The sequence below is a fragment of the Micropterus salmoides genome, unplaced genomic scaffold (assembly GCF_014851395.1).
Source record: "Micropterus salmoides isolate LMB-PRFRI ecotype aquatic unplaced genomic scaffold, ASM1485139v1 Ms_hic_scaffold_6, whole genome shotgun sequence".
Classification (NCBI taxonomy): Eukaryota; Metazoa; Chordata; class Actinopteri; order Centrarchiformes; family Centrarchidae; genus Micropterus; species Micropterus salmoides.
The window spans coordinates 5,624,430-5,637,590 of NW_024044348.1; the positions used below are offsets into that span (position 1 = coordinate 5,624,430).

Consider the following 13,161-nt stretch of genomic DNA (forward strand, 5'->3'; position numbering starts at 1 on the left):
GCTGGGCTCAGGAGCAGAGGGAGAGAGAGCACACGGGGGAGAAAACACAGAGAGGCGGGCAGAGAACAGGAAACCGAGGGAAAAAGCAGAAAAACTGATAAAAAGTAGAAAAAACCAGGACACTCACCGTCAGCCGGGCTGCCACCACAACATAATTGGATGTTTCCATAACTCACTTCATAATAATTGTCTTTTGGTCATTGATTTTTCATCAAGATTGACCAATTCAGAGGAGAAATACAAAGTAAATTGTGTTTGGTTTGTATTTTATAAATGGCAAAAAAGTACAGCATTGATGATATCCTGATTATGGGTGGCAATTCAAGTGACATGGAGCAGTTAGGGGAAGATGATGAGGCTGATTAAAATATGTTGTGTTCTGCATGTTTTTTGTTGTTTTAAAAAACATGACGTGGGAAAAACATTACAATAAAGTCTGAATGTATCAAATATGATACAAAACAAAACTTAGACATGCAAAGGGCTATTAATTTTTTTTTATTTGGCATTAGGTATAATAACCACTCCATATTCAAAACCTTTGAATTTTCTGGCAGTTGTTTGATAGTTCAGGCTTTACAGGGTTAATTTCATAATGTTGTATATTGTACTTCTGTACTTTTAGTTAAATAGTTATCCATTACTTTTACTTGTAATGGAATATTTTTTACATTGAATAAAACATGTGGGCTTTTTGTGCATTGTAGTTAATGACTCACAGTGTTAGTGAACAACCTGATTTTCCCATTAAAATTGATTATTTGATTGATTTGCTGTCAACATACCACTAAGCAGAAGATGTGTCACTGCTCCAGCTACTGAAACCTGCCTTTAAAGTGATTAGTTTTTATTCTTTGACTGGAGTATACAGACATGGAACATCTCAGTTTATCAATCTAAAGCAAATAACTGATAAAAAATCGTACACTGACAAACTAATTGACCACCCATTATCCTAACTGTCTCTGTTTAAATGAAAGAGGGGTACTGCCTCCTTTTGGTGGAAATATAAAATCACACCTTTTATTTTTATTGATTTTATTGAACAAATGTCTCACTTCTGTGTAGAAAGTAATTACTATAAAATGTAGTGGAGTAGAAGTATAAAGTAGCATATGTTGGAAATGCTCAAATAAAGTACACATACATCAAAATTGTACTTAAACACAGTAACTAAGTAAATGTACTTAGTTACATTCCACCACTGGGCTTATGTTGGCTAATTTTAAACATCAGATAGGTATTGTAGGTATAGGTATAGGTATCTCAGAAACTATGGTCAAATAAAGAGCATTACTACACAGAACCTTAGATAACATTTAATTTAAAGAGAGGGAGAGGTCATTGTGTGTTCATCTAAAAACTGGTACCACTGGCAATTGAGGTAGGCAGACATAAAGGTATTCCTGAAGAGCAGGGTTGTTGAGGATGTGCAGTGATGTGAGAAATCTTATCTGTTCTGTTCTGTTTGAAAAAGTTCACTTGAAGAACCCAGATTTGTTTCAGTTGCCTGAAGGTGATTGTTGCTGTCACACAAATCAGTCAATCAATCACTCAACAAACTTAAATTGTGTATCAGGGCCATTGTAAAATAAAATAAATAAATAAATAAAAAAGAAGCCAGGGGGTAATATTCGGAGAATAAAGTTTTAAATTTACAAGGGAAAAAAAAAACTAATCATTATTTTCAGTCATTAATAAAACAAGGCAAGTGTCAGTGCAGACATAAGAGACGAGATGGAGCTTTCAGACAGTTAACCAGATATGAGGGACATCTGCATGGCCTGCATGCTTTCAATACAGTACGGAGACACTAACAACAAGTATTTCTAAAAAAAAAAAAATAGTATTTTCAAAAAACCTTTCTCATACATTTTGTAACTTTCAGACATTAATCTTGTTTTTTTCCCTGAATATTACCTTTCTCCCCCACTTCCGTAGTTCATTTTTTTTATATCTACAATGGCCTTAACACGGCCTAGAACAATGATGTAAAATGTACAATGTATATAATGTATAACTAAACCAACATCAAGTGAATTAATTAAGACTTAATTGCTTTACAGGTGAAGAAGCAGTTTTTGATTAGGTTTCTGTGCAGATCTGTAGATAAATATTGAACCTAAAATATATTTCTTTTGTCCTGTTCAAATGTAGATTACATTTTCTAGATTACATTTTTGGTTTTATAAAAAAAACTATATGACATCATGCATTGGTTCTGTTTTTCATACTTGTTGCTAGTGCAGTGGTTCTCAAACTGTGTGGGTTATTAGTATCCATTATTAGATTGCTAGCTTCCCCTATACAAGTCATGCAAGTCAAGTAGATTTTGCTGTGCAGACTGATTTCAGTTCTTTTGACCGGCTCAGGTTTGTTGGTCTTTGTCCATGTTGAATAGTTGTTATATATAGTTTTTGGTGTGTATGACAATACAATTCTTGCAGTAAGAATTACAGGCAAGGAGCCAGCATTTATTGTTGACTTTTTCCCAAAATGTGCGGTATTCAATATATTTGCTAAAGAGTGGTATGTCTCGTATATGCTGCATTAGTTTTGTCCTACAGACATGTAGTTTTGATGTGAGACAGCAAGCGTATCCACAAAATGACATGTTCCACTTTGTAGTCTAATTTCAGGTTTTTAACTGGCTGTTGGTCTCAGTCTGTGGTGAGAGCTCTTGTATCAGTATTTCTTTTAGCTTTAGTGAAAAAAACTATACATCACTTGCTCTTACAGTCATTATTTCTATCTACAATTCATCTAGAAAACCCATATATATGCACATATAACATGTAGAACGGGGTTTTTAATCTGGTGATTTTGACTCTTTAACGTGGTAAAACATTAACGTGAAAAAAATTGGAAATGAATCTTGTGACACTGTCTTAAGGAACCCCGGCATGCACAGCACCCATTTACTTTGGGAACCACTGTTTTATACAAGAGACATTTATTCTTCTATCTGTGACAGATAAACAGAGGATGCTAACCGTCTAGATTCAGTCTTAAACTCACGCATTTTTCCAAACCCAAATGCAGGGTAGAGAGGTTCAGTGAATGTGGAGTGGAAGGTGTGGAGGTGGATCTTTTTGACTGAGGAGACTGTGAAGGGGAGACAGTAGAAGGAAACAGTGCCAGCAGGCCAGTCAAGATACACTGCTACTCTGTTAGCATCAGTGGGCGGAGATGTAGATATGTCTGTTGGTGTGTTATTGTGCCAGGCAGTGTAACTCTGAGTAGAGCAGAACAGACTCCAAGACTGATTGTTCCATCCAATGCAGCAGTCATCCCTGTCTCCTTTCCTCTTGATTCCTCTGTATGTCACTCCTATGTTAACCTTTCCTTCCCACTCTACCTCCCAGTAACAGCGTCCAGTCAGACCTTCGCTACACAGCAGCTGTTTCCAGCCCTCAAATCTCTCTGGATGATCAGGATATGGCTGCTTCTCTTTCACCACCCTCACTCGTCTGTTGTCGTCAGACAGTGAAAGGTTTCTGTCTGCTGTGTTTGGGTCCAGTGAAAACTCACAGAAATCTGATGGAGGAAACAATTCAAATTACAACAAGCTTGTAATTGTCACACTCTGCCGGACAGCCATTCTTTGTGTTGCACTTTTTAGTTAGTATCTTCCTTATAGTATGTTGGGTTTTGGGGGTCTGTCTTGTCTGTCGTCTAGTGTTTGGTAACCCTTGTCATGTCTGTTACCCCAGTTATCCCTCTGCATGTCTGTCTCTGTTTTCCCCTGCTCTCTCTCTCCCTGCCTGTGCCTCATTAGCCTCATGTCTTTCACCTGTGTTGCTCCCGCCCTGCTCGTTAGTCCCTGTGTGTATATATACCTGGTGTTTCTGTCTTGTCTTTGTCGGGTCATTGTATGCTGTCTCCTGGAGTAGCTGTGAGGCCTCCTGTTGGCTGCCTGTTTGTCGTGTCTTGCTGTTACCCTGCTCCCTTTTGATCTCTGTTTGGACTACCTTAGTTTTGGACTCGGTATTCAGCCACTCACCTGTAAGTGTGCTCGTATTTGGTTCGTTCATTAAAACCCCTTTGTACTGTACCTCTTCCTGCCTTGCGTCCTGCATTTGGGTCCTCCAACCTGCCTCACCCACACCAAATCGTGACAGTAATCTAATAAACCTTTTAGGTATGTTGTCAATTTTGGTGTTTGTTAGCATGTGGCTTTATTCTATTTAAAATAAGCTGTCGTCTAACATGTCCGGCTCTCTTTATACTCTATATAACATGGCTTGACAACTTTCCTGCATGAAGCAGCAGACTGAACATTTGTATTGCCTTAATCAAACAGATTTCCCTCTGCATCATTTTTAAGACATCTAGCCCTAGATCCCAAAATTTACTGACTCAATGATCCCAAAACAAAATAACCCTCATCCTTGTCCCCCACCCACCTGCTCTACCTGGGAATCTGGGTACCACTGATTGTTTAGATCCAAGATTGTTACTGTTGGAAATAAACAAAATGGGGATTTGCGTATGGTAAAAGTTTGACATGGAGGACAAGGGGGGTTGTCACACCTGACAGTGCCCAGGTAACACATGAGCATCTACCAGAGGATGGCGATGGATTAAGTGGTTGATGCAAGTTTCCAATGTATCAAGTCATCCCTGCTCTCTCTGTCATGGTAATAGCAGTGGATGAGTTCAATTGTATCTCCACTGATTCCTTTAGCTTGACCAAAGAGCAGGAATCAAGGTCAGATATTTAATGTCACTGTTGGTGGGGACAATAACAAACTCCCAACAAGAGATTTGCTGAGGGTCTGAAATAGTTAGGCAGCGAGACATGTCCCTGCAGTCCCTAAAATATTCTATTACCTTAGCAGGAAGCTTAAAGCGTTAAATCACTACTAGTCATTCTTGTTGTATACCCTTCAGGTACATAAGGATTTAATCAATAATCAGATCCCTCACAATAACAAAGTTTAACTTACACCTGAAGGGTGGTCGCTTCAGTCGACGTTTTCCACAGTGATCAATCCTGTAGAAGAGGAAGAGAAATGTGAATGACAAAAAAGGAAAATTAACACATGTACACATATACAACGGGCATGATGTATATATACAATTATATAATCTACTTTACTTGAGAGTTTCCAGTTTCCACTGTGGGTCATTCAGTCCAGCAGACAGCAGCTTTACTCCTGAGTCTCCTGGATGATTGAAGCTAAGGTCCAGCTCTCTCAGATGAGAGGGGTTAGAGCTCAGAGCTGAAGCCAGAGAAGCGCAGCCTCTCTCTGTGACCAGACAATCTGACAGCCTGCAAACACATACATAAAACTTCATGTTAGAGTTACAACTTCATGTATCAATCATTGTAATATTGAGCTCACTTTTCACACGATGTTCAGTGGCAAATTCTGCATGACTTCAGACTGTGCACCAATCTGCCTGTCAAGTTTTATCACCAAGACAAAAGGAGAGGAATCAAGAAAATATCACCTCGCGCTCACGTTTGAACAAACTAATAAGAGATACCTATAGAAGTCAGATAACTTTACTGAAAAAAAATATATATATAGATATATAAATAGTTTTTAATATATTTAAATGTTAATCTATTCAACAAATACTGACCTGAGAATCTCAAGTCTACAGCGTGGACTCTTAAGTCCAGCTGAGAGCAGCTCTACTCCTTTATCGTGCAGTTCATTGTTACTCAGGTCCAGCTCTCTCAGACTAGAGTTCTTGGAAGTGAAAACTGAGACCAGAGTTTCACAGCTTTTCCATGAGAGGTTACAGCCGTTCAGCCTGAAGAAGAATATGTGATAAAAACAGGTTTAAGAAAATTTCATTTTCTTCTGCTATAGAAAGAATCACAGTTAACGTAAATCCTCCAGTTATCTGTGCACCTACAGAGCTGTTTTGGATGCTTTGACCACTGGCAACAGCCACTGAAGTCCCTCCTCTGAAGCAGAGAATTTCTTCAGGTCAAACTTGTCCAGATCTTTTTGTGATGACAGTAAGATGAAGACGAGCGCTGACCACTGGTAAGGAGCTAGATTGTTGTCAGATAAATGTCCTGATCTCAGGTACTGTTGGATCTCCTCCACTAGAGAATTGTCATCCAGCTCATTCAGACAGTGGAACAGATTGATGCTTCTCTCTGGAGAAGGATTGTGCCTGATCAACTTCTTGATGTACTGCACTAGCATCTTTTTGACTTTTGGTTTACTTCCTGTCTTTTTCAGCAGGCCTTGCAGGAGCATCTGATTGGTCTCCAGTGAAAGGCCCAGAAGGAAGCGGACAAACAAGTCAAGGTGTCCATTTGGACTCTGTAAAGACTTGTCCACCGCACTCTTGTAGAGGTGTTTAAAGATAGATTTACGCCGTGCTGAGGTGAACCGCTTTTTTCTCAGTAGATCCACACCGGTGTTGATGAACGTCAGGAAAACATAGAGTGCAGCCATAAACTCTTGAATGCTCAGGTGGACAAAGCTGAATATCTTGTCCTGGTTCAGCCCACGCTCATCTTTGAAGATTTCTGTGAAAAGTCCTGAGTAGAGTGGGGCAGCTTTTATGTCAATATCGCACTCTTTCAGGTCTGATTCATAGAAAATCAGGTTTCCTTTCTCCAGCTGCTCAAAAGCCAGTTTTCCCAAAGTGAGAACTGTGTTCTGGGTCTCTGTGTTCCAGACATGGCCTGTAACTGTCCTGCTGTCATACTTTACAATCCTCTGTTTGGTCTGAACCACCAGGAAGTGGATGTACATCTCAGTCAGGGTCTTGGGCAGCTCTCCTCCCTCGCTGGTTTTCAGCACCCCCCCAGAACTGCAGCAGAGATCCAGCAGAAGACTGGCATGTGGCACATGATGTGGAGGCTTCGTGATGTCTCGATGTGGGAGATGATTGTGCTGGCCTGCTCCTCATCTCTGAATCTCTTCCTGAAGTACTCCTCCTTCTGTGGGTCACTAAACCCTCTGACCTCTGTCACCATGTCAATGCACTCAGGAGGGATTTGATTGGCTCCAGCAGGTCGTGTGGTTATCCAGAGGCGAGCAGAGGGAAGCAGTTTACCTCTAATGAGGTTTGTAAGCAGCACATCCACTGAAGTCAACTCTGTAACATCAGTCAGGATCTCATTGTTGCGGAAGTCCAGAGGAAGTCGACACTCGTCCAGACCGTCAAAGATGAACAGAACCTGGAACTGTTCAAACCTGCAGATTCCTGCTTCTTTGGTTTCAGGAAAGATGTGATGAAGAAGTTCCACCAAGCTGTAGTTTTTTGCTTTCAACAAATTGAGCTCTCGGAAAGCGAATGGAAAAATAAACTGTATATTGTGGTTGGCTTTGTCTTCAGTCCAGTCCAGGATGTACTTCTGCATTAAGACTGTTTTCCCAATGCCAGCCACTCCCTTTGTCACCAGTGTTCTGACTGGTTCATCTCTTTCAGGCAAAGCTTTAAACATATCCTCACAGCTGATTGTTGTTCCTAAACTTGCACGTTTTTGCGATGCTCCTTCTATCTGCCTGACCTCATGTTGATCATTGACCTCTCTACTGTCTCCCTCTGTGATGTGGAGCTCTGTGTAAATCTGGTTCAGAAGTGTTGGGTTTCCTGCTTTGGCAATCCCCTCAAACAAACACTGAAACTTCTTCTTCAGGTTAGATTTAAGTTTACGTTGGCAAATTGCAGCAGCAGTCTCTGAGGACACAACAGATAACATAAGTCAATGGATGTTGAGGTAAATAGGTGCATTGACAGCACCTTTTGATGAATGCCTTGATTTCTGCCTATCACAAATGCATAATTATTAACTTAATTTGAAATGTTAGTACTGAAATTAAAGTACTCATTTCAATACCATGTTACCAACTTACCAAAAACATATTCATTATACATTTTTCTAATGTAGGGTCACATCTGGATGTCATAGTTCTAATAGATAAATTATACATTTGTAGAATTGGTGTGATATTCTTAATATCATCTTACTGCTCTGCAGAGCGTCAGCCATCTGCTCCTGATTTATTTTCCTCAGGAAGTTCAGTGTGATTGTCAAAAATGCTTCTCTGCTGCTGCTTCTGTGCTCTTCTTCTTCACCACCCCTGACTTCATCATCTTCTCTCAGCTTCTCAGAGCAGTCTGGATATTCTGCACTCAAAAGTTTCTGAAGCTTCTTCAGTTCATTCTTCACATAAGTCCCAATTTCTTGTTCAAGAAGCTAGAAGAGTAAAACATATCACTTAACCCCCTGGAGTCTTCAATCACGCCGGTGTGATCAGGTCACAGTGTGATATCTAAATTTTTACCATTTTATATTCATATTTGCAAGTTTACATTTGCACCCTTCAATATTCTAGATTGAGCAAACATGTTTTAATGTGGTAGGCTAAATAAAGGCAACATCAAAAGTATTTAAAAGCTAGGCTAAAATAGCACAAGACTCCTAAGAGTTAAAATGTTTTTACAATGTTGAAAACATACAACATCATATATGGCTCCTCTAAAAACTGAAAAACATTAAGATAAAACGTGTTTTTACCTAAATCTGTAGCTTAAAATGTTAGACATTTTTATGATATGAAATGTAATTTTTATTAATTATTATTATTATTTGCCATCTGGTGGGAGTATCAAGAATGTGACAGACATCAGCGCAGGCCTCTCAGCCCCATTTACATGTGTAAAACACTACATTATGTAGTGTAATGCAAGATGTATACCTATATTTAGGTTTAAACATCAACACAGTTACTGTTAATAGTTAAATTTGATGGTATTATTTATTATAGTAGTTCTTAGTGAGTTTTTAAATTCTGTAATAATTAAACACTTTTTGGGGGCATTTTTTCTTAATTAGATATCCAATGGTTGCGAGATGAAAGGTAATGAGGGGAGAGACAGATGGAGAATGACCTGCAACAAAGGCCCAGTGTCAGATGCAAACCAGAGATGGTATTCATGGTCTGCACCTTAACCCCAAGGCATCCAGGGACTGTCTCCCTCACAGTGGATGAGACTGTCTCAAACAGGGTTAGGTCTACAAAAGTAGTGGCAAAATGGTGGCAAATGTTAGGCCCTAATCCACAACATATATGCCAAAGTTGTTCAGCATCCCAGAATAATGTTACCGCTGGCGCTGACGGGTAGCAAGAGATCACATGGGAGAGCCTTCTCATATTGTTTGGGGAATGTCAACGTTTAAAAGATCCTACTTTTAAACAATGTGAATATCTTAGCAGCATCAGCACCTTTTATTAAACAAAAACTATTCACCTTTAATATTTATATATTAACAATGGATCACATGACTACTTGTATGTGAATGGGATTGAACAAACAGAGACTGGAGTTCCCCTCAGTTCTATGCTCGGCACCAAACAGCAGACAGACAAGTTAGAGACTAGCTAGTGAACATAATACCTGACTGTTATGACAAAGTGCGAGCAAACAGGTTGAAATATGTGTGATTGACTGTTTGGAAAGTCCCGCACATTCAGACCTGTTTAATGATTTTGAATTAATTTAAAGGCTGCTTTGAGTGAGTTCAATTGCCTTGTGAATTTGTACTTGAGTTGTACAGTGTTGATTTTTTAAGTGAATAAAATTGTAAAATCACAGAACAAATTTTTACAAACGCAAATACAAATTCAAAACATTCAATTCAATTACAGAACACATAAAAAGTATCTTTGCAACATAAGTAGTAAAATGTTGTGCTTTTACATACCGTGAAAATGGAGTCTATTTGATGCTTCTGGACAAGCTGATCACTGACAGCCTGACCTCTGTAGATGCAGAAAACATGAGGTAATTTCAGACAGACACACACACACTTTAAAAGCAGGTATGACACAGGTGTTTGCGTTTGTAAATGAATGTGACAATATTAAATTAGTTAAAGGTATATCAGTGAGGCTTGGAGCTATTCATGTAACCACTAAAAAAACAGATAACTGCTCAGTGAGAACTACGCAAATTTAGTTTCAGATGTTTAATATCCTCGTATTGTGAAGTGAATCTGATTCACTTTACAATACGAGAAGGAAAGAGAAGACGTTTGAGAGAACAAATGACATCTTGAGGGAAAAGCGACACTGTTTTTTCTTAGATTCCAGTTTAGAATAGCTGCATTCTTCAGTCTGCCTGCACTGAGAAATAGTAACACTGTCATTATAAATCCATCAATCATCTTTACCCACTTAGTCTTTGCGGAGGGCTGTAGCACCTCCCAGTTCACACTACAACACAACAACAATGACCTAACCTGCGCGTCTTTCAGTTGTAGGAAGAAGATCCAACAGTTTCAAAAAGAATGTTGTTCGACCGCCAGGTTCCTGCCAGTAACTGACGTCTAAAGCAGTGCAGCTTTTCCTGTAACTCACTGGCATTTCTTTTCCTTCACATTTCCTCAAAGTCACATGAGTTAAGTATTAACTTCAAATTCAGGTTATCAATTGAAGTTAAGTAAATTTCATCATTCTGACTTGGGCCCAGATCTCTTGACCTCTTTGTGCTTGTCAGTAAAGTCACACAATAACAGAATTCTTTTTTAAGAAATGGCCTCCATCCTATAAATCAACACGCTCGTCCATGCGTCATTCCTCAGAAACAATGTGGTCTCTCCTGCTTCACTGGGCTTCAACATAATGTAAACATTCAACATTCAAATTTCAGGTACAATGAAATGATGTTTTCAGTGTGCAGTGCCGAGTAGGCCTTTTCATGTATTTGGGGGTCTAATCTGATGGCCTTTAAGGAGCCAATTGTCACATTCATCTGCTAAAGGTGGAAAGTTTATCTTTTCTCACCTTATTTTGTCACATCATATATGATGAAGAAACTTGAAACCTCCAGGTCAACTACAGGTCAGTGGATTTATACAGTACTTGTGTCTTAAATTCTTACCTTGGCACAACATTCGGCCCTTCATTGTTGAACTCAATAGGTTCGCTTTTAGACCGGTCACTTCTCATGGACACACAGCTGGGAACAGCTGGTCTCTCCTGGTTCACTAGGCTTCAACAGAAACACTCAACATTTAAATTCCAGGTTTAAAATTTAACTTAAATTTCACAAGTCTGTTTGTGATCTCTTAATACATACCGTGGTTGTGGAGTCATTTTTTTGCTTGTATTAAGGCTGTACAGGTTTGTACTTGGTATGTGGTTTCTAGAATAACAGAAATACCAATATAATTAACTATGATAAAACAATACAAACAGTTTTTTACACTGGAAGTTCTATAAAACTTTGTCTACAGGATGTCAATGCAATATCAGATGTACAGTGCTGGACAGTAAAGTCACACAATGACAAACTTCATGTTAAGAAGTAGGCTTGTCCTTGCACCAGTCATTCCTCATGAACAGACTGTTTCTGGTCTCTCCTGCTTCAAAATAACGTAAACATTCAACATTCAAATTTCAGGTACAATTAAATAATATTTTCAGTGTGCGGTGGTGGGTAGTCATGTACTTGGGGGTCCAATCTGATGGCCTTTGAGGAGGCTGTTGTCACATTCATCTGCTAAAGGTGGATAGTTTCTCTTTGCTCACCTTATAACATCATCATATCATGTATCATGTAACATCATATGATGTTTGAAAGCCAATCATAGTCCAACATACAAGCGTTATGAAGAAAGCTGAAACCTACAGGTCAGTGGATTCAAACAGTAAAATGCTTGTACTTTAACTTCTTACCTTGGCACAACATTCGGCCCGTCACTCTTGAACGTAATAGGTTCATTTTTAGAACGGTCACTTCTCATGGACACTGGTCTCTCCTGGTTCATTGGGCTTCAACACAACATAAATATTCAAATTTTAGGTTATGAACTGAACTTAAAGTCCCTCTCTCTTCAGAAATGTGTTTTGCTTATTGCTGTTTCATTATACAAAATGATGTATCTGTATCTATTAAAGGAGTTAATCCTTTATCATACTGAACACTCTCTCATCCTAGATTTACGATACATTCTAACATATTGAACACATAACCTCCTATACAAAGGAGCGGATTGTCTCCTGACACGCTCAGTATACATGATATCTGTGTGAACAGCAAGCCTTCTTAACACTGACTGGAGATCTCTTTACCTCTAAGTGCTGGACAGTAAAGTCACACAATAACAAACTTTAATTTACTTACATTTGCTTATCATTGTCTCCTCCATTGTTGAACCCAAGAGGCTCAGACATAGACCTGTCAGTTTTCATAAACATATGGCTGTCTCCAGATGAGTCTGCACTCTCCAGCTTCACCTGGCTTCAACACAACATAAATAGTAGAGAATGATTTTAGAGGTCAGCTCTGAGATGGTGAACAGTCATAAACAGAAATGTTTATCTTACCTCTTAGCTCTGGTCTGACTGTCATGTTTCTCAGAGAAAGTTACTTTAGAGGTGGGGACCCCGTCCTCTCGCTCCTCAGATACATTCATCGTAGAGTGTAAGCCTTCACAGAAACAAGCTTCACTGATGAGGGCTCCAATAAAATATGTTTTACACAAAGGTTATTGTCACTCCTATCAGCATATATGTCACATACCCTCAAACAGTTACTATGTAGAATAGATTATTACCTGCCAAACTCCCATCCAAGTGAAATTTAAAAAACACTGTAGAGAAACATTAAAACAGACAACACTCCTCATTCTCTGTCCGTTCCTGAGTGTTTCTGATTTATTTCTGTTACATCCTGTAAGATCCCAAACTAGTCTAACCAGTGGCAGAAGACAACATATGTCACATGACATAGTTCTACTGTGTCTCCAATAGATGGTGGTAATTAACCTCTTTTATTCTCCCTCGCATTAAACTGCACCCACACTGTTGTTATGAATTATTGTAAGTATAATAATACATGTGGAAAACCTGATTTAACCTGGTTTAATTACCTAGCTTCCTAATTTTATTGAAGCATTAATCGTTGCAGCTCTATTAGCACTTGGGCTAAGGTTGAGAACAGTAATAAGTACTTTAGTCCTGATGAATAAAGTTAGGAAGCTAGGTAATAAAAACAACAACAAGAACAGTCATTAATATAAATGTATAGAAGACATGAACAGAGCCAGGGGGAGTTTTCATTCAGGACATTTTTCCAATAAAGACAGAATCCAGAGTGAAATTACCACTAAAATATTGAGACAAATCCAGAATCTGCTAGAGTGAGGGCACAGCCAGACAAACTGTCCTATTG

The 13,161-nt window shown here is 38.9% G+C and overlaps 1 protein-coding gene across 1 annotated transcript; it reads right to left on the reverse strand.

Moving 5' to 3' along the window:
* Positions 1–482: 482 nt before the first annotated feature.
* LOC119890772 (protein NLRC3-like) lies at positions 483–12,663 on the reverse strand. Its single transcript, XM_038702169.1, is given in 14 exon segments — positions 483–3,537; positions 4,950–4,996; positions 5,102–5,275; positions 5,593–5,766; positions 5,872–6,781; positions 6,784–7,659; positions 7,951–8,179; positions 9,689–9,746; positions 10,867–10,977; positions 11,065–11,130; positions 11,664–11,759; positions 12,112–12,228; positions 12,315–12,417; positions 12,545–12,663. Coding segments are annotated over 13 exon segments (3,531 nt in total). The 5' UTR covers positions 12,404–12,417; positions 12,545–12,663; the 3' UTR covers positions 483–2,953.
* Between the last annotated feature and the right edge of the window lie 498 nt (positions 12,664–13,161).